Source organism: Manihot esculenta, chromosome 6, assembly GCF_001659605.2.
Source record: "Manihot esculenta cultivar AM560-2 chromosome 6, M.esculenta_v8, whole genome shotgun sequence".
In the NCBI taxonomy this organism is placed as follows: domain Eukaryota; kingdom Viridiplantae; phylum Streptophyta; class Magnoliopsida; order Malpighiales; family Euphorbiaceae; genus Manihot; species Manihot esculenta.
The window spans coordinates 27,449,721-27,475,843 of record NC_035166.2 but is presented as its reverse complement, the minus strand read 5'-3'; the positions used below and the strand labels follow the sequence as shown (position 1 = coordinate 27,475,843).

The 26,123-nt window shown below is 37.2% G+C and overlaps 1 protein-coding gene across 2 annotated transcripts; it reads left to right on the top strand.

Moving 5' to 3' along the window:
• The first annotated feature begins 78 nt into the window (after positions 1-78).
• Positions 79-25,306, top strand: LOC110617460 (tripeptidyl-peptidase 2). Of its 2 annotated transcripts, XM_021760234.2 has the most exons (35): positions 79-615; positions 701-779; positions 895-968; positions 1,371-1,480; positions 1,580-1,660; positions 2,046-2,132; positions 2,213-2,355; positions 12,673-12,823; positions 12,921-13,043; positions 13,281-13,364; positions 13,466-13,653; positions 13,767-13,941; positions 14,054-14,175; positions 14,276-14,355; positions 14,918-14,976; positions 15,550-15,704; positions 16,162-16,340; positions 16,668-16,780; positions 16,845-17,015; positions 18,340-18,468; positions 18,576-18,676; positions 18,751-18,868; positions 19,177-19,256; positions 19,414-19,486; positions 20,459-20,544; positions 20,633-20,684; positions 20,789-20,911; positions 21,060-21,131; positions 21,380-21,472; positions 22,398-22,493; positions 23,346-23,444; positions 23,729-23,821; positions 24,248-24,328; positions 24,445-24,657; positions 24,894-25,306. In XM_021760234.2, exons 1-35 carry the CDS (start codon positions 219-221, stop codon positions 25,050-25,052), a joined length of 4,239 nt encoding a protein of 1,412 aa, XP_021615926.1. In that variant the 5' UTR covers positions 79-218; the 3' UTR covers positions 25,053-25,306. The 2 variants fall into 2 exon arrangements, with proteins under 2 accessions (XP_021615926.1, XP_021615929.1); XM_021760237.2 differs by lacking the exon at positions 24,248-24,328 and having other exon boundaries at positions 80-615.
• Positions 25,307-26,123: the final 817 nt, after the last annotated feature.

Here is a 26,123-nt window from a genome sequence, read left to right as displayed (position 1 = left end):
TAGCATTTCCAAGTGAAGCGACGCACGTGAGTAAGCTACATTGACATTACTATAGCAATCTCACCGCATACGAGAATTGAGCAACCCAATCCATATCCAACAAGAACCACCGCCCACAGCTACTCGCTGCCCCTTCATCAGGTGGCGCCACTGCCCTCCGACTGCCTCCACTCCCATTAATATTACTAAAACGCCCTTATACTTCAGCAATATTTCCAATGCAAAGCCCAAGCCCCCTATTTAAGAGCATCTATTGGGCCAAATTGCCATCATTTTCACATGGAGTACACTCTCTTTCTCCCTCTTCGCTCATCATACCCAAAAGGCTCGTCAATACCGATAATAAAAGAAGAAGAGAGATAAAGAAGAGGCGCTGGAGAAGCAGTGGAAGTAATCATAAGAGTGGTATAAGTGCCATGCCTTGTTCCTCTAGTAGCACAGTAGTTGGCGGTGGTGTTGGCGGAAGTGGAGATGAGAATGGTTCTCTCCGTAGCTTCAAACTGAACGAATCCACCTTCTTGGCCTCTCTCATGCCGAAGAAGGAGATTGGTGCCGATCGCTTCATTGAGGCTCATCCCGAGTATGATGGCCGCGGCGTTGTTATCGCTATATTTGGTATTCAAACGATCATTCTATTTTTTAAGGGAAGATTGAGCTTAATAGAGGAGCTTGATTTACTGTGATTTGTTGTTGAAATTAGATTCCGGAGTTGACCCGGCTGCTGCCGGCTTGCATATGACCACGGATGGGAAGCCGAAGGTCCTCGATGTTATTGATTGGTATAGACAATTTTACTTGGCCATATTAATGCTTCTTCTTATATTTTCCTGCTTGATTATTGGTTGCTCAAGAATATTTGACCTGAGAGCTGAGTGTGATTTTCTATTCCTTCAGCACTGGGAGTGGAGATATTAACACCTCAAAGGTGGTCAAGGCCGATGCTGATGGTTGTATTCGCGGGGCTTCAGGTTGCGCTCATGAGAAGTTTCACTATTATTTACATGTTAATCTTGAATGCTTGCTTATTTCCTTGACGGGTCCATCTATGGTCATGACATTTCTTACTTAAAATTTGATCATCTAAATTTTTTTTCCCAAGTACACATAATTCTTCTTTAGGCGTTCACGGAATGGATTGAATTGAAGTCAGTGTAATTCCTTGAGTAGATGATTTTCTTTTTGCTACACCAGAAAAATAAACTGGCAAAAGCAATGACTATTTTTCATCTTTGTTCCCTTATTGTGTTTGTTCTCTTTATGATATTGCTCTATCTCATTTTTTTGTATGAAAGTTTTGCATTCAACATATGACTATAAAGTGACATTAGCTCTGAATTCTATGTGGTGGTTGTAATGAAATTTACCAATAGGAGCTGCTCTGGTTGTCAATTCTTCATGGAAAAATCCTTCTGGTGAATGGCATGTTGGTTATAAGTTGGTGTATGAGCTATTTACAGATTCATTAACTTCTCGTTTGAAGGTAAGTAGCGTTTTTCTTTTCCTAAAGAAATTCAAAATTTCCAGTTAACCATTATTAATTTCTGTGATAAACAGTTTACTCTTCCTTTCTCATTAACAGGAGGAAAGAAAAAAGAAGTGGGATGAGAAAAGCCAGGAAGAAATTGCTAAGGCTGTAAAGCAGCTTGATGAATTCAATCAGGTAAAGTGCTGTTAATTGCCTTATTAATTACTTGGATAAGTATATGGATTTTTTCGCTGTGATTTTAGATGACTGAAAAGCAGATTGGTTTTGGTTTGGACATCAATGTCTTCCGGTTTCTGCAAACAAACTTTTCCAAAGAGGTTTTTTCTTTTGGGTAGAAATCCCATATGGCTAGGGACTCTACTGTAATTAACATTTTAACTTGAAGTGGAGTTAGCACTTGCATATTTTGCCTGTTATAAGACTTATGCCGACTCCATAGAATGGTGGATTATTGCAGGATGAGATATTCTTAGTTGGTGCTGAATAGCATGTCGACCTAGTTTTTCTTTTTCTTTTTTTCTTTTGCATTTATTTATGTATGGATGAACTTGTTTTTCAGAAACATTCCAATCCAGATGATGCAAATTTGAAAAAGCTTCGAGAAGACCTTCAAAACAGAATTGATATACTAAGAAAGCAGGCTGATGTGAGTATCAGGTTCTTTAAATCTGTTACTGAAGTTATTTTTTGTCATTCTGAAAAAGTAATCTTTTTCCTCCATATCAGAATTACGATGATAAGGGACCTGTCATAGATGCTGTTGTGTGGCATGATGGAGAATTGTGGAGGGCTGCTCTTGATACCCAAAGTCTTGAGAGCGAACCGGATCGTGGAAAACTTGCTAATTTCACACCCCTTACAAATTATAGGTATATGAAATTGTTATTGAACATGCAGTGTGGTTCAATATCTGATTTTATCTGGAAGATGATCTTCATCTTGGTGTTATATATTTGCATTTACATGCTGTCACAAATCTCAGTGACTTGTGTAGGTGAAAGTAACAAAGAGATTAGATGAGTAGAGAATAGAGATGAGAAGAGAAGGAACAGAATAGGTGAGAGAGAGAGAGAAAAGAATAGAATTGAGAGAGGGAGAATTATTGAATTCTTATTCATGATGGCTAATAAAGGTCTTCAGCCGGTATTTACAGAAATCAGTTAGGCTGCGAACTAACTTTCTCAACCAAACAGAGTTATCCGTGGTTCCCTCAACAAAATTTCCCATCTACTCATTCAATTATTTCTTTTATTATTCCTTCAAGAATTTTCTTGTCCCTAAGAAGAGTGAAAAGAAGGAAATTGAGCTAGGATAAAAGACTTATCTTCCCAAGTGGCATCCTCAGCTTGCACTTGAGACCACTAGACTAACCCTTGGAGATCCATCTCTAAAAATCACCCTTGTCTTTCAACATTCTCAAGTTTGATGATAACCTCATTTTCCTCAAAACTAGGCAGGTCTTGAACAATGGTGGAGCCCTCTCCCACTTTTTTCTTCAACAAGGAAACATGAAATATTGGGAGAATAGTGGCGGAGGATGGCAGTTGCGGCTTATAGGCTGCTGGACCTATTTTCTCCAATGCATGATAGGGCTAATAGTACCTAGTTGTTAGCTTAAAATTCTTTCTAACGGCTAAAGAAGTTTGCCTATACGGCTGAAATTCCAAGTACACCCAATCTCCAACCTCAAACAGGCTTACACTCCTTTTTTTATCTGCATATTGCTTCATTCGATTTTGAGCTTGTAGCAAAATTTTCCGAATGAGTTGAGACATATGTTGTTTAGTCTGAAAAAATTCAGCCACCCCATCCACAACAACATCCTGCAACTGAACTAGAGGTAAAGAAGTAGGCTGATACCCATAGAAAGTTTTAAAAGGGGACGTTTTCAGAGTTGAATGATGGCTGGTATTGTACCACCACTCAGCGATAGGTAGCCACTTGGCCCATGAATGGGGTTGCTGATAACAAAGGCATCTCAAATATCCTTCCAAGCTCTGGATCAACCTTTCAGTTTGGCCATTAGTCTCAAGGTGCTATGCTTAGTACTCAACTTCCTAAACAACTCTCTCCAAAATAAATTAGTCAAAATCTTATCCGATCTGTTATAATGGAAGCTGGCAGCCCGTGAAGTTTAAAGACATTATTCGAAAATACTTAAGCTATGATAGAAGCAAAGAAAATGCTTTAGTGTAATAAAATGCCCATACTTGGTGAACTTGTAGATGACAATCAAGATAGTATCCGATCCCTTTGAAATGGGCAGTTGCTCTATAAAATTCATAATGACCACCCGCCAAGCCTAAAAGGGAATTGGAAGTGGCTGCAATAGACTTGGAGGCTGACAGTGCTTGATCTTGCATCTAGCCCAAGTTTCACATCTCTTTGCCCATTCCATAACGTCCTTCAGCATACCCGGCCAAAAGAAGTGCCTTTTAAGCCTGATATAAGAAGCATATACCCCCGAGTGACCCCCTAAATAAGAGCTATGATACAAGGCAAGTAATTGATTCCTTAAAGGTCCTTTCGATCCCATAAACAACTGATCTTTATGCAATAACAGTCCATTTTTAAGTGAATAATCAGGCTGGACAGTACTGTCAATGGCTAGTTTGTGAATAACTTCCTTGGCTACTTTGTCCCCTTCATAGCTATCGAGTAAATTGCTCATCCATAAGGGCTGTATGGAAACCGTATGGAAGACTGTATAACCATGAAATATCCTTCTTCCGCTTCATTTCTTCTAGATAATGCATCAGCAACCTTGTTTTCAACTCCTCTTCTATATAAAATCTTATATTGGGCCAGAAGCCCGAGTAACTTAGAGATTCCTTTCAGTTGTAAGCTGGTATGCAGTTTTTGCTCAAGTAAGTTCTTAATGCATTCATGATCTGTCTTTATGAAAAATAGTTCTTGTTCCAAGTAATGTTTTCATTTGGAGACGGCAAAAGTGATAGCTAGTAATTCCCTTTCATAGGCAGATAGGCTGCTGATTCTAAGACCAAAAGCTTTAGATATGAATGTGTAGAAATATAATATTTTGTTATATTTCACAATAGATATTACAACCTATTTATACATGAGAGACAATATCTAAATAGGAAGGGAAATCAAGCCTATAATTATACAATCCCTGAGATTAAGTAACTAATCCATCTATCAATATTTATTTCCTATATTAACATATTTACTTCCTATATAACCTGTAACACTCCTCCTCAAGTTGGATCATAGATATTTATCATGCCCAACTTGTTAGAAAAATATTCTATTCGAGACTCATTTAAAGCTTTGGTGAATAGATCACCCAATTGCTCTCCTGTCTTCACATAACTGATGGAGATTAAATTTTCTTGAATCTTCTCACGGATGAAATGACAGTCAACTTCAATATGCTTAGTCCGTTCATGGTATACTGGATTGGAAGCAATGTGAAGAGCAGCCTGATTATCACACCAAAGTATCGCGGGTGATACAACATCTATACCAACTTCTTTCAGTAGATGATTTATTCACAAAATCTCACAAGTCGATTGAGCCATGGCCCTATATTTTGACTCGGCACTGGATCTAGATACCACATTTTGCTTCTTACTTTTTCAAGACACTAAGTTTCCTCCAACAAATACATAGTAGCCTGTAGTCGACCTTCTATCACTTTTGGATCCCGCCCAGTCAGCATTAGAAAAACACTTAAGTGCAGTATGCCCATGATCTCTGTAGAGTATACCAAGTCCAGGAGTCCCTTTTAGATAACATAGAATTTGTTCTAGAGCAGCCCAATGTTTCACCGTAGGTGCAGACATGAATTGGCTTACAACACTTACTGCAAAAGCAATATCTAGCCGAGTCATTACCATAAGGTAGTTCAGCTTTCCAACCAACCTCCTGTACCTCTCTGGATCATCATAAGGGTCTCCGTCATCTTTTATAAGACATATATTAGGAATCATTGGTGTGCTACATGGTTTAGCTCCCATCTTTCCAGTTTCTGCAAGTAAGTCAAGAATATACTTCCTTTGAGATAGGAAAATTTCCTTTTTACTCCTCAAGACTTCGACTCCTAAGAAAGATTTAAGCTGACCCAAGTCTTTAGTATGAAAACTCAGATGCAAGTAGTTTTTGAGAGAAGAGATCCCTGTACTATCATTTCCTGTAATGACAATATTATCAACATATACAACAAGGAGAATAATACCAGTATCTGAATTTCTATAGAAGACTGAATGGTCACACTTGCTTTTTTTCAACCCAAATTTTTGAACTTCACTGAACTTTCCAAATCATGCACGAGGACTCTGCTTCAAACCATACAAAGAATTCTTCAAATGGCAGACTTTTCCATACTCCCCATGAGCAACAAACCTTGGTGGTTGCTCCATATACACCTCCTCTTGGAGGTCACCATGTACAAATGCATTCTTGATATCTAGTTGATGTAAAGGCCAATGCTGAGAAACAGCTAGAGAGATGAACAAGCGGACTGAGGTCATTTTTGCCACAGGAGAAAAAGTGTCAGAATAGTCAACGCCATAGATTTGGGCAAAACCTTTGGCGACAAGATGGGCCTTAAGCCTTGCTATGGAGCCATCTGGATTGACTTTGACGGAAAAAACCAATTTACAGCCCACAGCCTTCTTGCCAGAGGGTAAATAAACTAGTTTCCAAGTATGATTTTCATCCAGAGCCTTGATCTCCTCAAACATTGCATCACGCCATCCAGAATGGGCCAGGGCCTCTTTAACTGTCTTAGGCAAAGAAATGGAATCTAGAGAGACAATTAAGGAGGTAGAAGGAGACAGATGATCATAAGACAGAAAATTCGCAACAGAATAGATAGATTTACACTGTCGTTTACCTTTACGAAGACTAATGGGGAGGTCAAGGTCAGTCGGTAGTGGATCTGATGGCGAAGAAGATTCTGGTGCAGGACATGTATCATCAGGTACTGGTCTCTGAGAGTAAACTTGAACAACTGACGGGTTAACAGGAGGCTGAGTATTAGGGGGAGTATTACCATCAGATTATGCAGCAGAAGGCATACTCGAAGAGGTCCCACCATCAGATATGATTCTATAGATGAGCCACTCATCATCATCCTCTTAATCAGGAGAGATTTGTGCAACAGGATAAAAAGGAACTTTCTCGGAAAAGACTACTTTTGTTGAGACCAAATACTTGTTGAGGTCTGGAGAATAACAACGATACCCCTTCTGAAGGCGATAATATCTCAAGAAAACATACTTCAAAGCTTTAGGGTCAAGTTTAGTCACATGAGGTCTGACATCCCGAACATAGCAAAGCTTTAGGGTCAAGTTTAGTCACATGAGGTCTGACATCCCGAACATAGCAAGTACTGCCAAACAGTCGTGGTTCGAGAGGAAATAATAGCTTCTTAGGAAAGAGGACATTATAAGAAGTATTACCGTTTAGTACTGCGGAGGGCATGCGATTAATGAGAAAGCATGCAGTAGAGACAACATTAGCCCAAAATTGTTTAGGAACTTGCATTTGAAACAATAGAGCTCTAGCATTCTCAAGAAGATGTCGATTCTTCCTTTCAGCTACCCCATTTTGAGCGGGTGTATCAACACATGATGATTGGTGAAGAATACCATGTTGAGTCATATAAGCCTGAAATGATTCTGACATATATTCTTTAGTATTGTCGCTCCGCAAAATTTTCACAGAAACATTAAATTGAGTCTTGATTTCAGCACAAAAGACAGAAAAATGAGAACACACTTCTGAACGATACTTCATAAAATAAATTCAAGTCATTCTAGAGTAATCATCCACAAAAGTGATAAAATATCTGAATCCAGTCTTAGATCCAACCGGACATGGGCCCCAAACATCTGAATGAACTAATTCAAAAGAAGACTCAGCTCGTTTATTGACTGTAGGACTTAAAGAGATTCGATGATGTTTTGCAAAATGACATAACTCACATTCTAGTAAAGATACTTTATGAAATTGAGGGCATAACTTCTTCAAAACCGGTAACGAAGGTGTCCCAACCGACAATGTGCTTCAAACGGAGACACGACACTGGAGCAGGCAACAGGCTGAGGAACCCATGGATCCAAAATGTAGAGACCCCATATACATGTTATTTACCAATAATCTGCTTTGTCACTAGATCCTGAATGAGACAATGATTAGAAAAAAAGAAAACACAACAATTTAGGTCTTTGGTAAGTTTACTCACAGAGATTAAATTAAATGTAAGATTAGGTAAACTTAGCACAAATGATAGAGTAATAGAAGGAGTAGGTTTAACAGTCCCAGAACCCTCAACATTATAGGTTGACCCATCAGCTATAACAACATGAGAATGTGTTTTATGAGATCGAAAGCTAGTAAAAGTACGAGGATTACCTATCATGTGATCTGTGACACCAGAATCAATGGCCCATTTATGTGAAGAGGAAATAAGACACGTTTTACCTGTCTCAGTCGCTACCGAAGACGTTGGGATAATTTTAATAATATGGGTCTTACTGTCAAAACCATTTCAACTAAAACTCCATACTCCTTTACCTTCAAACAAATTAAAGGAAGATAACCCAACACCCAAATAGCAAATGAACCACAGATCTGACAAGCGGGTTGCAAGGCAACTAAACGCCTCCACCCAACATCCAAACGGCAAACGAACCACAGATCTGACAAGCGGGTTGCAAGGCAACTTCGGCGTATTCTCCAGATGGACGATTACCCTAGATGGGTAACACAAAAGAATAGGAGCCCTAAGTCTCCAAAAATTTTAAAACTTGACGAGAGAAAAAAAAATCTCTATGAGAATAACTTTGATACCATGTAGAAATATAATATTTTGTTATATTTCACAATAGATATTACAACCTATTTATACATGAGAGACAATATCTAAATAGGAAGGGAAATCAAGCCTATAATTATACAATCCCTGAGATTAAGTAACTAACCCATCTATCAATATTTATTTCTTATATTAACATATTTACTTCCTATATAACCTGTAACAGAATGCAATCATATGACCTTCATGCTGAAGAATAGCCCCCATCCCACTTCCACTTGCATCAGTTTCCACCATAAATGGTTTAGAGAAATTAGGAAGTGCTAGAACAGGAGCTTTAGACATCATCTCTCAAAGCTGTACAAATACTTCTTTAGCTACCATAGTGCATTTAAATGCATCTTTTTTCAAAAGATCAGTAAGAGGCTTACTGAGAAGGCCATAGTTTTGAATAAACTTTCGGTAATACACTGTCAAACCCAAAAAACTCCTCAATTGTTTGGCTGTCTTAAGAATAGGCTAAGAAACCATTGCTGCCACTTTGCTGGGATCTGTAGAAACCCCCTTGTCTGAGGTAGTATGCCCCAAATACTCTAACTTCAAACTTGCCAAAAGAACATTTAGACAACTTCACATAAAGTTGTTGTTCTGCTAAGATTTTGAATACTTGCTCTAAGTGCAGCAAATTATCCTCCTAAGAAGAGCTTTAGGAGAGCTGTAAACGAGGATGTCATAAAAAAAAAAAACAAGACAAACCTCCTCAAATAAGGTTTGAAGATGTGATTCATTAATGCTTGGCAGGTGGTAGGGGCGTTAGTCAAGCTAAATAAATGGCATGACAGTAAACTCATAATGGTCCATATGGGTTCTAAAAGCTGTCTTGTGGACATCTGGGGTTCATTCGAATTTGGTGATAACTGGCTCTAAGATCCAACTTTGAAAAGATTTTAGCCCCGTGAAGTTCATCAAGAGACCATCGATTATGGGAATTAGGAACTTGTCCTTCACCGTAATGTTATTTAATAATCAATACAAAACTTCTAAGACCCATCCTTCTTTTTTACTAATAAAACAGGGTGAAGCAAAGGGACTCGTGCTAGGCTGGATTACCTCATTCTTCAACATTTCAGCTACCAACTTCTCAATTTTTGTCTTTTGAAAATGAGGATATCTCTAAGCCCGGATGTTAGCAGATTGAACTCGAGGCAACAAGGGAATGGCATGATTATGAGATTGAAAGGGACACAGAGATTTAGGTACAGCAAACTCTGGACTATATTTCTGTAACAACTGCTTCAATTCTTTAGATATACTCTCCTGAATCTTTTTACAGCCTTGAGATTAGAGATTGAGATGAACACACAAAGAATAGGGGAGAGTTAAAATCACTACCCTGCTTATGTGTCAACTTCATAGCATTACTGCAATCCAGTAGCTGAATTTGGAAATCAGAATCCCCCAATCCTTGTAGCACTATTGGTTTGCCTTGCCTTTGTAAGGTGGTTGTGTATTGCTGAAAATTGAATAAAATTGGATTATGGGCCTTCATCCAATCCACTTCTAGAATAACATCAAATCCTTCCAAAGACAGTGGCCTCAAATCAAAACTGAACGAGAAATCTTGAACCTTCCAAAGAAACCCAGGTGTGGTTTCATTGCTCCAGATCCTTCTGCCATCAGCTACTTTAACAGAAGAAGGGGGAGCTGTAATAATAGGAATCTTGAGTTGTTTGGCCAGTGCAGAATCCATGAAACTGTGGGAACTTCCAGTATCAACCAAAATCAAGAGTTGTCAGTCATTAACATACCCAATTTGCCTTATAGTGTCACTGCCTTGGTTACCTTCTAAAGCATGGATGGACAAATTAGCCTCTTGCGAAAACTCAAGAGTTATCCCCTTCTACTGCCTCGTGCCATAACTCTTCTCCTTCACCTTCAATTAGAGGGTCCACTGTCTCCAGGCTGTTATTCTGCTGCAATGACATTAAGGTCTTTTATTTATATTGATGGCTTGGAAAGAATTTTTCTTCACATTTGAAACAGGGTCTGGGCTGTCTGATAGTCATGGAATTGTTGGGTGAGTTACTTGCAGTTTTGGGAGAGGGTTGGTTTCCTGAGGATTGATTAGAGGCGGGCTGATTTCTTTGATTCTGGAACAGGTTATTGGTAGGTCTACCATATGTGTGAAACTTTGATGAAAGGAAGAAAAAAATAACAGAAGATTTGAGAGAAAATACTTGATTATTCCCTTCAAGCCAATTGGGGTATATATACTACTTACAATAGTACACACTAGGTAAGAAAATAAATTAATTCCCTAATTATAGCCTAATCATATCCTAATCATATCACACAATCATATCCCTAATTACCACTACAAATCTAGGCTATTTACAGAAATAATCTCAACAATGTGGATAAGGGTTTTTGGCCATAAGAGAAAGCATTTGGTACTGAAAGGTTATTTTTATTGTTGTAGGGGCTAATGTTTGTAGAAATATTGGTTTTATAGTTGGGATAAGTCTTTGAGAGAGGATGGGTTGCTCTTTCTGCTATTATGGAGAAAGTGCTCTTGCAGCCTTCTTGTTTGGAATGCCTGGTTCAATGCGGTGGGTTTGAGCATCTTACCTCTGGTCTCACATTATCCTTTAATCCTCCAATATAAAAACCGATAACATGTAGGTCTCTTCTAAGGTGGGCATAACCCTTTCCATCCTGATTCTCACATCTTCAAACTTATCCAAATACTCATCAATCGACTCTTGTCTAATTCTCATAAATTATTTGACATCCTCTAATTCTTCTTCCCTGAACCTAACACATAGTTCCTTTTCAAATTCTGCCCAAGAATGATCCCCTTCTCCCTTCTTGTGAAACCAAGCATTTGCTCTTTCAATTAGAAACAAACTGGCTATATTCATCGTTTGCTCCCTAGCAATGCCATAGATCTTGAAATATTTGATGCATTTACGTAATCAAGCCCTAGGTTCCTTCCCATTGAAAGGCATCAATTTGATTTTGGGCAAAAATCTAGGCAGATCTTCTGTTTTCACAACTAATCTGGCACTGTTGTTCTTCCTCAGCATCGGAGGAATCACGTTATCCTTCAGGCTAGGGAGAATGCCCTTACCTCCCAACATTGCGACTTCCTCATTGCTCTTTGCAATATTCTCCTTCATCCTTTCCGGAGAAGTGACTCCAAAGATGGATCATAGCTCTTCCAACACTGCTTTCCTTGTCTCCTCGGCACTCTTCTGAATTTCTACCCTTAGTTCCTCTTTATCCTTCTTCGCATTCTCCTATAAAGTTTTGATCCGTAAAGTTTTGATCTGGTCCTCAATTTGGCACTCTTCTGAATTTCCACCCTTAATTCCTCTTTATCCTTCTTCGCATTCTCCTATAAAGTTTTGTAAAGTTTTGATCTGGTCCTCAATTTTCCCAATCCTTGTTTCTTGTGCCACAACTCCAGATCTCGTCATTTCTTTACTGTTTTTGAATGCGATCATAGGTTATTGCCCTTCATAACAAGCTTTGATACCAGTTGTCACAAATCTCAGTGACTTGCGTAGGTGAAAGTAACAAAGAGATTAGATGAGGAGAGAATAGAGAATAGAGAGAAGGAACATAATAGGTGAGAGAGAGAGTAAAGAATAGAATTGAGAGAAGGAGAATTATTGAATTCTTATTCATGATGACTGATAAAGGTCTTTAGCCGGTATTTATACAGAAATCGGTTAGGCTGCGAACTAACTTTCGCAACCAAACAACATTACCCGTGCTTCCCTCAACAGAATTTCCCTCCATCTGCTCATTTAATTATTTCTTTTCTTATTCCTCAGATAATACATTACACATGCAGATTTTTCCTGATTTATTTATGTATGAAAACACAAAGGATAGACATTCTTGAGAAACTGAAATTGCATGCTTTATTTAAGTGAAGAGCTTTAGGTGCTAGCAGAATCCATCTTTTCAAAATGGAATCTGATGTAGAGCCTTTGCAACTATGTGTGCATTTGCTATAACAAACAGTTGGATGGATAGGTTGAAGTATTTTTTTCACTTATGTCTATAGTAAATGTCTGAGAATCTAGAAGACATAGATATTGGGTATATGGCTTTTTGTTTCTTATATTTTTTGGCACTCATTTCTGGTTTCTTTATGCCTTGAAAGCTGCATTGGTTTTCTATTTTAACAATTATATCCACTAGTTTACTACATTTTGCTATTTTGTGAAAGGAATTGTGTAAATAGGGGCATGATTGCTCAGTTTATGCACAACTGCAATTATTTTTTTACACGTATTATTGTTTTTTTTTTGATAGAATGTTTTTAAATATACTAATTCTCCAAGGAATTATTATATGTTAACACAGTTTGAATTTTGAATGATTCTTTCAGGACTGAAAGGAAATATGGTGTTTTTAGCAAGTTGGATGCATGCTCATTTGTTCTTAATATTTATGATGAGGGAAATGTCTTAAGTATCGTAACGGATAGCTCCCTTCACGGAACTCATGTTGCTGGTATTGCAACTGCCTTCCACCCGAAGGTACTGCTGTCCAAGTTATCGTTTATCTATTTTCTGCAATTACTTATACTGTAAAATGATTAGACTTCTAGCATTTTTCATGATGAATTGCTGGCAGGAGCCGTTATTGAATGGTGTTGCACCTGGAGCACAATTAATATCATGCAAAATTGGAGACTCGCGTTTAGGTTCAATGGAGACTGGCACTGGTTTGACAAGGGCTCTGATTGCTGCTGTAGAGGTGGTTTGAAACTATTTCACAATTGTACATCTCCTTAATTAATACCTTTAGAAATACAAGTGTATTTTTTAGGATTATAGTCCAAAGGTTGTATTGTTTAGTTTGTCACCACTAGTTATTTCTTTCAAAGTATCATATGTGTTTTATGCTATATATATATAGCAGATTATATTTCATACAGAAAGCTCTTATTATTTGTGACATGCTAAATTGTATTTATTTTTCTTCAATTCCCAGCATAAATGTGATCTGATCAACATGAGCTATGGAGAACCTACATTACTGCCAGATTATGGTCGCTTTGTTGACCTTGTTAATGAAGTATCAATTCTAAACCTTACAATTTCTTCCCTACTGTGACATATAACCTTATTTTCCTTATTTATTCTTTCATGCTTTATGGCTCACCATTAATTTATTAGGTTGTGAATAAGCACCGCCTTATATTTGTGAGTAGTGCCGGTAATAGTGGTCCGGCATTAAGCACTGTTGGCGCACCTGGTGGTACAACTTCCAGCATTATAGGAGTTGGTGCATATGTCTCTCCTGCTATGGCTGCTGGTGCTCATTGTGTAGTAGAACCTCCTTCTGAAGGACTTGAATATACTTGGTATATGAATTTCCTTTTGCTTAACTCTAACCTTGAACATAAATTCTCCACACTCAATCACCTTGCAACTGTTTCAGTTTAAAAGCTTATACTTCAATTGACTTGGAGCACAGGTCCAGCCGAGGACCGACAGCTGATGGAGATCTTGGAGTCTGTGTTAGTGCTCCTGGTGGGGCTGTTGCTCCTGTTCCTACATGGACTCTTCAAAAGCGCATGCTGCTGAATGGCACTTCTATGGCCTCTCCATCTGCTTGTGGTGGAATTGCATTACTCGTTAGTGCCATGAAGGTTCTTTTCCATGCATCGCCTTTCCTCTTGCTTTTGCCTCTTTCATTTGGTTGATGCTAGCATGCCTTAACTATTGGACTGAAGATTTTAGGTTGCTACATTATTACTGCAGGCTGAGGGCATTCCTGTAAGCCCATATAGTGTAAGGAAGGCTCTTGAAAATACATCTGTTCCAATAGGCGAATTGCTAGCAGATAAACTATCCACGGGACAAGGGCTTATGCAAGTTGACAAGTTAGATATTATGCTTTTGCCTCTGTTCATTTACAATCGTGACAAATAGATAGAACTCTCTGTGAATATGGATGCAGTTGTGACCACTTGTTAATGACAGGGCATTTGAATATATACGGCAGTCGAAGAATATTCCAAGTGTTTGCTATGATATAAAGGTCAATCAATCTGGAAAATCATGTAAGTGTAGTTTATATTCTTTATCTGCCTACCCCCTCCCCCTCTTGGGTGACCATTACAAAATGCAATATATTGAAGGTTGCAACTTGCAAAGGGCCAATTGGCTCATTACATGAAACTAGATAAAGCTAAGTTTGCACTTGCCTCACTAACCATAGTAGACAAGTTCAGTAGAGCTTTATCATTTTAGCTTCAGGTAGCTCACAAGCAGCTCATTTATTGCCCTAAATATGTGCTAATTGCCATCCGTATGTTCTTACATTGTGCATGCAGCATTTGGTAGTCTTGCCATATTGATTTTCTAGCTAAGTGGGCTGGATACCATGCTTTCCTTATTTCTTTTTCCCCCTAGATATATGGAAATGGCCTTCTTTTTAAAAATTCATCACATCCTTCTTATTGGATTTCTAATTTTATATTAAGAACTTTTGTTATTGATTGACTAGCTACTGAAGATTCTCCTGTTTGTGTCAACAATGAAGACTTTTTTTTTTTTTTTTTTAATTTTCTACTTCTGGTGCAATAAAAATAGAAATTTGTTCATGATGTATTTTGGCTGCAGCTCCTACTTCACGGGGCATCTATTTGAGGGAGGCTAGTGCTTGCCAACAATCTTCAGAGGTTGGTTACTGTTGGATTAATCGTGTCGTGAGTGTTTATGTATTATCTACATATCATTGAACACCTGTAATTCTAGCTTCAAACTATCTTTTAGTTGTGATCATTAGTTATCAGCTGAGTTATTCTTAACCACAAATGAATGAAGTACCCTACTCCTTCAAACTTCTGATGAAACCTCTGATGGAAAAAATGCAGCCATGTTTTGAAGTGGACGCCAAAGCATAGCTCTCAATTAGTTTATGTTTGGTTTATTTGATCCCACTTTGTGTTTAGTTAGACATAGTAGCTTGGTGAATCAGTTTTTATCAAAGACGAATGACTTGCTCAAACAACAGTGAATATAATCTAGGTTGCTTCAGGAGCATGAAATGCATTAACTATGATTATCATGGTTCAATTTCTGGTGTTGTCTCAATATTACTGATATCTTTGCTGGACTGTTAGTTAGCCTTACAATATTGATGTAATGCAGGTTTTGCTAAGTAAAAATTTTGGAAGGTTTTTGAATTTTGAATTTATGTTTTCTTTTTGAAGCTGTCACTTTCTATAAGCTATTTTTATATATTTTAACAGTGGACTGTGCAAGTTTTACCAAAGTTTCATGAAGGTGCAAGTAATTTGGAAGAATTGGTACCCTTTGAGGAGTGCATCGAGTTGTGCTCTACTGAAAAGTCAGTTGTGATGGCTCCCGAGTACCTCCTCCTTACTCATAATGGGCGTAGCTTCAAGTTAGTTACCAAAACTTTATTTCACCTTTTAGTTTCCTTATCTATGTGCATATTATACATTTCATTTGGTTGTTTGATAATCTTATCCCTAGAAAATGGTATAAAAAATAACAACTGTTGTTTTGTAAGTTACATGCTGGGTTATTATTAGTGATAAACCCATAAGGATTCTCACAACACAATTGCATCCACCCAAGAGATCTTAATACACATAAATATATATGATGTGTTACTTCAAGCTTCTTATGTGGAGTCTTCTTTAGCATTCTTGTAAACCATGGTTGTTGTTACACAATTTTGGAAATTGTCACCGTTACTCGATTATATTATTTTATCCTTTAGGTGGATTAGTTTTTGATGACTTGAGGCAGTCGGTGAATTATAAAGTCTAGGATAATTCCATCTATTATGTTTACGTGTACTACCTCTTAACTTGATATTTTCTACTTTTTATCAGCATAGTGGTTGATCCTACCAAGTTAAGTGATGGTTTACATTATTATGAAGTCTACGGAGTTGATTGCAAAGCACCATGGCGTGGTCCCATCTTCAGGATTCCAGTTACCATAACAAAACCTATGACCGTAAAGAATCGGCCTCCACTTGTTTCATTTGCAAGGATGTCATTTATGCCAGGTCATTTTCATATATTTAATAAAAGCATAAAATTGATAAGTTGCTTGTATGTAATTTTTATTTGGCTTGCGTGCCTGTTTATGATACATAGCTTGCAGTTAGGCTTTTTCTAAGTGCTTAGTTGAGCACAAATAAAGCATTTCGATTTAGTGAGATGTTCAAATTGGAGCATGCTAAGCCTTGCCCATTGGGATTAGCACAAGGAAATACTGATGAGGAGGAGATATATTAAAATGATTGTAATCACCAAAGTCCAAAAATATGTTTGATGGTTAAACACTGAACTTAATCATTTCCTTTTCTGTCATAATTGTGCTGCTTGAATAGGCCACATAGAAAGGAGATTTGTTGAAGTGCCACTTGGTGCTAGCTGGGTTGAGGCAACCATGCGAACATCAGGATTTGATACTGCCCGACGATTTTTTGTTGACACGGTTCAGGTGTGAATGTGATGAAATTTTATTTGATTGTCTAGGCTTGCTGTAACATGCTAGCAATGTGCAGATTAGCCCCCTTCAAAGACCTATCAAGTGGGAGAGTGTTGTAACATTTTCTTCTCCTGCTGCCAAAAGCTTTGCATTTCCTGTGGTGGGTGGTCAGACAATGGAATTAGCTGTTGCTCTGTTTTGGTCGAGTGGCATAGGAAGTCATGAAACCACTATTGTAGACTTTGAGGTAGAAAGTTACTACTTAATTTAACTGATATAAATTAGTTCTTCTTTTGTTCTTAGTACTTTTTGAAATTTATGAGACATGTTTGTTGCAGATTTTTCCTTGCATTGATGATTTTTGGACTTCTTGTCTTGTGTTTTCTGCATGTATCAGCACATATCTCCCTCTCTCTCTCTCTCTCTCTTCCCTTTTCTTTTTTAAATTTTACCTTTCCAGTACTGTTATTTTGACTTTCTTGCCTGGAGCATTGCCCTCAGTTCTAAGCATAATTTGTCATATATTGCATTCTGGATATCAGATATGCACTTCCGATTGGCAGGAGAACAGGGATGTTAGTTGTTCCCTTAATTTCATTGAACCACAAACCTAAATTTCTTATACCCTCTTTAACTGGGAATAACAGTTGCTTTATGGAAATAACCAAGGAAATCTTAAGTGCACTAATGTGTTGGAGAATGCTGGAGATTTTGTGATACAAAAGGTTCATTCTGATTGTATGTAGTTAGTTTGGTCTTATTAAATGTGTGGGCCTCTCTTGTTTATTGGTTTAATTTTTGGTCTTATCCTTTGATATTGCATAAGCAGCTGCTGTTAGTTCATTATTGTTATATACATATTCTTTAGCCATTTTCTATTGTGTTCTGTTATTTTATGTGTTTGTGCTGTTCTGTTATATCTGCATATGTTGCTTGTTGGAGCTGTTTATATTCCATTTTGGTTATGAATGAAGTTTGGTAAGACTGTACATGGTGTGTTGTTCTTTCCACCTATTAGCTTGTATTTTTTACAGTTGGACGTTGAAAGTAACAGAAATATTATCTAATTAAGAAAATAAGTATCTTCGTTCATATTCACAGCAGGGTTCATGGGCATTTTAGTAATAAAACAAATGTCTGAAATCAAATAAAAACAGAATTAACATGTTTCATTTTGCACTTCTTTCTGACATTGATTTGGTTGGTAGTAAGCAAAATGTCAACTGTTATTTAATAAATCACATGCTCTTTGGTTCTATGTAAATGTGTTTCTCCTTGAACTCTTCTTTCTTGCTTTCTTGTTTATTCAGTGTGAACTCTTCTTCATAGCTTTCTTGTTTATTCATCTCTTTAAAATTCTTGTTTATTCATGCTATAGTAGAAGCTAACTGTATGTTCTACTATGCTTTCTTGTTTATTCAGTGTGAACTCTTCTTCATAGCTTTCTTGTTTATTCATCTCTTTAAAATTCTTGTTTATTCATGCTATAGTAGAAGCTAACTGTATGTTCTACTACTGCTTGCCTGTCGACAATGTCTTTTTAGTGCTCATTTTCATTGTATGATGCATAGATTGTGTTTCATGGTATTGGTGTCAATAAAGAGGATGTTGTGCTTGATGGAAGTGAAGCACCTATTAGAATTGATGCTGAAGCTCTACTGGCATCTGAGAAACTTGCCCCTGCTGCTACCTTAAAGAAGGTGAAATATCTGTATTTTATCAGTATATCAGCTGGAAATTTTTATACCCTCTTGATAAGCGTTGCATACTACTGCATTTCTTCTCCTCCCTCGTGTTTGATTTGCAGGTAAGAGCTCCATATCGACCGATTGATGCTAAACTTAGCACTCTCACATCAGATCGTGACAAACTGCCATCGGGCAAACAGATACTGGCTCTGACATTAACGTAGGTCTTTATTTTAGTTTGGTTTAGGAGCTGAATTTCTATATATATCAATTTTTTACTGTTTGGTACTGCAGTTACAAGTTCAAATTGGAGGATGCATCCGATATAAAGCCTCAAGTTCCATTGCTTAATAATCGTGTGTATGACACTAAGTTTGAGTCTCAATTTTATATGATCTCTGACACTAACAAGGTACTCCTACATTTGTATTCCTTGGCCGATGTAATTTTATATTGCTGATTAATCACTACCTGGGGAGTTGAACTATTAGTTAGTCTTAGAAACAATAATTTCCTTAGTAATGAATTTGGTATTTTAATCAATACATATACAACAAAAGCATAGTGTTTTGATCTGCATCAGTAGGAGGTCCGTGTGCCATGATGTTGATGAAGGTAGCAGTAGGTTAAGTACATTCTCTTATAACAGAAGCTTTTATCTTTTCTCTTTCCATGATCCAAGTTAATTCCTGCTTTATCTTTTTCCCTTTCTAAAAATAGCGTGTGCATGCAATGGGTGATGTCTATCCAAATTCCTCAAAACTTCCCAAGGGTGAATACAATTTACAGCTGTATCTAAGGTATGCCCAATTTGCATAGTATGACCAGATCCACTTTCTTGCACATAACAACTAATTTCATTGCTAAATTTGATATTTTTTTTATTAAGTTGAAAATCCATCTAGCAAGTGATGCTTCTCTAGGTAAAATTTTCTTTTCTTCATAATCATGTTGCAGGCATGATAATGTGCAGTATTTGGAGAAAATGAAACAGTTGGTATTGTTTATTGAGAGAGATTTGGATGACAAGGTACAGTACCTTTGATCTTAAATATTGATTTCTGAGATATTAGACAAAGTAAACGGCATGTTGCAGCTATGAAATTCTTCGCTGCAATGTTTTAATCAATGTCTTGAGACTATATTTCAGTAATTTGTAGCGTTCGCTTCTATTAATAACTAATTTGTATCATACATTTACCAAATATCTACAGCACAATATTTTACCAAGAATGATTCTGCCTCACTTTGACTGTGGATAAGCTTTTATTCTCCATTGTGGCTGGATGTTAACTTCCCTTGTGTGATTGTCTTCGTGTTTGGGGCTTCAGTAAATTGCTGAAACTGTTTTGGAACTTATTGTGGATCTAGCATAACTGAAGCTGCTCGAAAAGCATGAATGTGAATGGAAAATTTTTGTCTCTCTCTCTCTCTATCATTTTTCTCTTCTAACTCCCTTTTTCCAGAAATAATGTTGACTCTTCTCTTTTGTGGGATTTGATTCCTCTTGATTGATCACTCTTCTCGTTCAGGATTTGTTACTTTGCTATAATAGTTGAAAAGTTTAAATTTGTGATTTGACCTATCAAAATTGATATGCTTGCAAAGTTTTCACGTGGAAGGGGAGTGCAAGTTTTGTATTTTTAACTTTTCATATCTGTCATCCTTATATATAACTTGGCTTTTGTTTGAAGTGATGTGCTGCATCTTCAGTGGAAAGTAGATTTAAGTCAATATCTATGTTGCAACTAGTATGTCCTTTAGAAGTCACTTCTGTAGAATGGGGGACCATTTCTTGCAGATGAATAAAATGCAAACTTTTGTGATGTCACAGTTTTCAAATTTGACATGTTTTCTGGCTTTCAACTCATTGCCCAATTTCTCATTATGTTACATGCTATTGGCTTCTTTGAGATCACATTTGTCAAATCCATATATATTTTTTACCATTCAAAGTGGAAAAAACCTACGCGTAATATTTAGTTACTTCTTTTTAATACAGGATGTCATTCGATTAAATTTTTTCTCTGAACCGGATGGACCTGTGATGGGAAATGGTGCTTTTAAATCATCCATTTTAGTTCCAGGGTATGTTGTTTGAATGAAATATTTATATTGTTTTCTTCGTGCTGTTTTTTTATTATATTATATTTATCAATTAAAATTTTTTTGGTAGGATAAAGGAAGCAATTTACTTAGGCCCTCCTATGAAAGAAAAGATTCCAAAGGTATTGACATCTTCCTTCCTACCCTCACCCCTGTGGAAAAAATTAGGGTCTTTTTTTTAATCAGAAATGAAGATACAAATATAATGTGCATAAAATCTCTGCAGAATGTTCCGCAAGGATCTGTACTTCTGGGATCAATCTCGTATGGAAAAGTTGGTCATGAAGGAGGGAAAAATTCACAGAACCCTGTATCTTATCAAGTCTCTTACATAGTTCCTCCAAATAAGGTTGTAACCGTAACCTATGGTTCTTTGGATTTTGTTATTTAAGTAATTTTACTGCAGTGCCTCACAACAGATGTTCTACCATTTTTCTTATGCATGCGCACCTGTATTCAATTCTGTGTTCACCATTTTCTAACATCCTTTTTGACAGGTTGATGATGACAAGGGAAAAGGATCTTCTTCAACTAACTCTAAAACTGTTTCTGAACGATTAGAAGAAGAGGTACTTGGAAGCAACTGGATAAAATTTTTTGCTATCTAATGAAGAATTATGTAGGGGAAGATAAAGTTCTTTGATTTATAGTAGCTATATGAAAAAACATAGTTTTGCATTGCTGTCTGCAAGCTACACTGTCCAACACCTTTACCTTTATCAGTAGTTTACAGTTACCCATATCTTGCCTTTTGCATTACAAGTTTCCTATTATCATATTTGATATTGCAACCACTTACTGCCTGTACCCTTGGCAGGTTCGAGATGCAAAGATAAAAGTTTTTACTAGCCTAAAACGAGCCACTGATGAAGAACGCTCAGAGTGGAAAAAATTGTCCATCTCTCTTAAGGTTAAAGCTTTTGATTTTGAAATAATATTCTGTGATTTGTGGCATGGGCAGTATTTACATGTCTTTGACAAGCCAAGATTTTTAATTCTTATCCACGGGTTGCGCTGGAACCACCAGTTCATAACCATTCCTGTTTGAAAACAATTACGGTTCAAAGCGGTTCCGGTTCTAGTTTGACACCAATTTGAATATTTTAAAACTATAACAATATTAATATTTTATACATTAGAATACATAAATGTATAACATTTAGATTTATAATACATAATTTATTTATGGATGCTAAAAAAATTAAAGGAAATTGAATCAATCAATATAAATTTAAAAACAAAAGAAAAGAAAAAAAAACCAAAAATTTAATCAGGCTGGTTCTGGTTTGAACTTGCAGGTTCCGGTTCTAATTCAAGAGGGAGGGGGGTGGGGGGAACCAGAATCGGTCCCTTAGTATCTGGTTTCAGTCCATTTCAGAAACTGGAACTAGTTGACCGGTCCGGTCGCGGGTTTGACTGGTCTAGTTCACGGTCCAAAGCGGACAGTGGCCAGGACTGCCTCTGACTATATATTCCATTTTATATGCAGTATGTTGTGTTAGCCAGAAATCTTAGGCTTATTCTTTTCTTCTGGATTCTCTGATTTCTTAGATCTCAATTCATTTAGCTTTGCATAATCTCTATAGTCTGGTTGGAGACTTTCCAAGATGAAGAATCTTGTACTCGTTCTCTTTGATTGAACAATGCATTTAGAACAATTTGCAGCTCTGTCTAAGCTGGCAAGTTGTTTGTGCTTGGAGCATGTGCCTTTAGTTGTTTGTCGTTTGGCTGGGCTGTTCACCTTATGCTTCTAGTCATAGTATTGTTTTCAGAGAATGTCAGCAAATATCTCATGTTCTAATGTCAACTAACAATCACCTTGCATTCTTTGGCAGTCTGAATACCCAAATTACACTCCCTTGCTTGCTAAGATCTTGGAAGGCTTGCTTTCTGAGAGTAACATTGAAGACAAAATCGGTCATTATGAAGATGTAAGTATGTGTTTATATATTCCAGTTTATAGAAGAAATGATAGGACTTTGTGGATTTCCATTTCGTATTGATATTATCAACACATGACTAGTAGTCTCCAAGGGTACTAATGAAAGATTTGTATGTACTTTTAATGAGAAAAGGGATAACTTTATTGATGAGAAGCTGGGTTTCATACTTAGGCAGTAATGGTTTCCTTGGGAAGGATTTAATAATTGTGAGCTGCCTCTAGTTGTGGCCATAATAGTACTTTTAATGGGATAAGGGGGTAAATTTATTGATGAGGACCTGTGTTTCATCTTTGTAGTTAAGGCAGTAATGGTTCCTTGGGAAGGATTGAATAAATTGTGAGTTGTGGCCAGAACAGACAACACAGGAGATATGTAACAGATAATGCTTAAATGTGTTTTTCTTTATTTTATGACTCACGTCCAGAAACTTTCACATTTTAAACTTTCGAAGTGTATGCTCTGTGGATTGAAAGGCTAAGAACTCTCAGGGATGATGGCATTTTTTTATGTACAATTTTATGTCTTATACTTGTTATTGAAGAGTATAATACCTGACTCTTCTTTTCATGGAGTGATTGATTTCCAAGCCAGAGCTAAGCAAGTACCTGTGTAATAGGGGTTATCAGTTATAAGTGAAGGATTAATGTATTTCATTCACAATGTCAAGTTGATCTAAACTTAATAGGGCAACTGCAGATCTCCATTTGCATCAAGGTTCCCATGTCTTTCTACCTATACATGATGGAACGATTCAACTTTTTTTCTTCCTTTTGTTCCTTGTTTGAATGACATGATGAAGTTGCCACGAATAATGATTAACTTATTTGTGCCATCTTCTAGATTATTCGTGCAGCAAATGAGGTAATTGATAGCATTGATAGAGATGAGTTGGCAAAATATTTTTCCCTCAAGAGTGATCCTGAAGATGAGGAGGCAGAGGTATTAATGTTGTATTCCTTCTCTATCATACCATCATTTTTATTTGATCCTTCTGGAACAAATTTGAAGGAAACTTGATTGGGAAATGCACAGCTGACTCTTGGCATATTAGTAATTTAATACATCTAATTAATGCAATTGTAGTGCTCCCTTTTCTTAATTTAGGGATCTCTTTTATTGCCGATGTATTTCCCTTCTCCCCATTATTTTTTTTTTGTTACTTGTATTAACTTGTTGCAACATTTATGTTTACTATAATATGAATCTTTGCTGCTACACTGTAGAAAGTAAAAAAGAAGATGGAGACAACTAGGGATCAATTAATAGAAGCGCTGTACCAAAAAGGGCTAGCAATTTATGACATTGAATCTCTGGAGGTATGAAGGACAAACTCAATTTTGTGGTATTCTCATCATTATTTCCCCAGGAAGTGATATATGTTCATACCATCATCCTACATGGATTCACCTGGTCTTTCCTAGGGTACGATGTCAGCATGAGAATAAATGTAATAATTAGATATCAGGGTTGGACTTGGCAAATCTTCTACGGAGTTTTGGGATATGAAACTTCATATCAGCCATTTAGCATGCAGGGAAAACAAAAAATAATTGTATATACACCGTTGATAGAAAAATATCTCCAGTTTTGGGAGGGATTTGATTTTTTATTTTGATTTTGGTTTCTCTCGGTTGGTTTGAGAGACGGAGAAGTGTCAGTTATTACTTTCCTCCTTAGCCCCGTATTTTGAAATTTTGTTCTGGCAATGATTTTTTCCGCTTTACCTTTTCTTTTGGTAAAAGGATCTGACATGGATACATGTCGAAGTGTCTGATTCATTCAAAAGACAAAACATAGGATACATCGACACATATTCAAAGGGGGTACGTTATGCATGATAGCAATGATAAACATATAATATTTTGATTCAATAAGATCGAGTTTGCTGTCTGTCTAGCGAGTCTTGTTATAATCATTATAGTCATTGTTATGATGCCAGGGGCCCAAAGCTGAAACCTTGGCAGTAACAGAAGGAACAAAAGGCGTGGACACTACTGACAAAAAAACTGCACCAGATGCTGGTGGCCAGCCTGATCTGTTTGAGGAGAATTTCAAAGAATTACAAAAATGGGTTGATGTGAAGTCTTCTAAATATGGCACCCTCTTGGTGATTCGTGAAAGACGACGTGGAAGGCTTGGAACAGCGCTAAAGGTAATGTACTTGTCACATGTTACGTTGATAACTTGTTCCTAAACAATTCACCTTTTTTTGTCATCATTTTATCCTGCTGCTGAGACACTGCTTCTAGTAGTGGATTCAACCCAAGCTTCTAGTTGATCATAAATGATGTCTCAGAAAAAAATTATCAGGAGAGGAATAATGGGTTTTCGATGTTGTTGTCTCAAGTGTGTTCCTCATTTCTTTAACCTAACCGTTTACTGGATCAGGTGTTGAATGACATGATTCAAGATGACGGGGATCCTCCAAAGAAGAAGCTTTATGAACTGAAGATCTCCTTGCTTGATGATATTGGATGGAGTCATTTGGCAACATACGAGAGACAGTGGATGCATGTGCTTTTTCCACCAAGCCTGCCTCTTTTTTAATGGAGTGATTTATATTTAGGAACATTGGACATGCCATATTGAATAACTTGGTCTGACACTAGAGGTTCAATTGTTCCTTCATTGTAATTTCATCTCAGTCATAATAAACTAAATACTCTTTCTGCGGCTCCTCTTTCCCCCTTCAACTTCCTGTTATTGTCGGTCGCTAATTGTTATGTACTCGATCCACCAGATCATTGACTCGTTCTCTTTTTATAGTGGCTTATCAAAAAATGGAAGTTATATATTGTAGCTATGCATTGCTATAACTGCCTGCGTGATATTGAGTTGCGTTCTATAACATTTTAGAGCATGTGAAGCGTTTTGATTTCCTGGGTGAGGAAGTAGTGATACTGATATGCCTTTAGGCCTTAAGTCGATTGGTTACATGGGAGGGGTTGTGTGGGTAATGGAGCTTCAAGTTGGTGACGTTCTCGGAGACGGCTTCCCCCATAACAATGATCACTACAAGAAATTTCATAATTACCAACGGACAATTCCGTTGGTAATTACAGAAATTCCGTTGGTGAAACGGATCACCAACGGATCTGTGACGGACTAAGTCCGTCGGGAAAATCCTCGTTGGTAATTTTAATTACCAACGGAAATTTGTACCCGTGAGTGACAGTGACGGATCACCAACGGAATTTTCCGTTGGTGACAGTGACGGATCACCAACGGAAAATCCGTTGGTGACAGTGACGGATCACCAACGAAATTTCCGTTAGTGACAGTGACGGATCACCAACGGAAAATTCCGTTGGTGACAGTGACGGATCACCAACGGAATTTTCCGTTGGTGACAGTGACGGATGTTTGGTTACTAATCCGTTAGTGAATAAAAATACAGAATTACACATCCCTACCCCTACCCTGTAACTGTACATATACATCCATCTGCACCCTGTATATTCATATACATCCACATCCACAATCATATACATCCACATCCATCTATATCCACAATCATATACATCCACATCCATCTATATCCTGTACACTCATATACATGCATCTGTACCTGTACCCTGTACATTCATATACATCCATTTGTATATTCATATAATAAAA

Coding starts and splice junctions, on each gene's coding strand:
- LOC110617460 (XM_021760234.2), top strand. CDS start 219: ATGCAAAGCCCAAGCCCCCTATTTAAGAGCATCTATTGGGCCAAATTG. Junction 20,912..21,059: donor ACATAGTTCCTCCAAATAAG/GTTGTAACCGTA, acceptor CCTTTTTGACAG/GTTGATGATGACAAGGGAAA. Junction 21,132..21,379: donor CTGAACGATTAGAAGAAGAG/GTACTTGGAAGC, acceptor TACCCTTGGCAG/GTTCGAGATGCAAAGATAAA.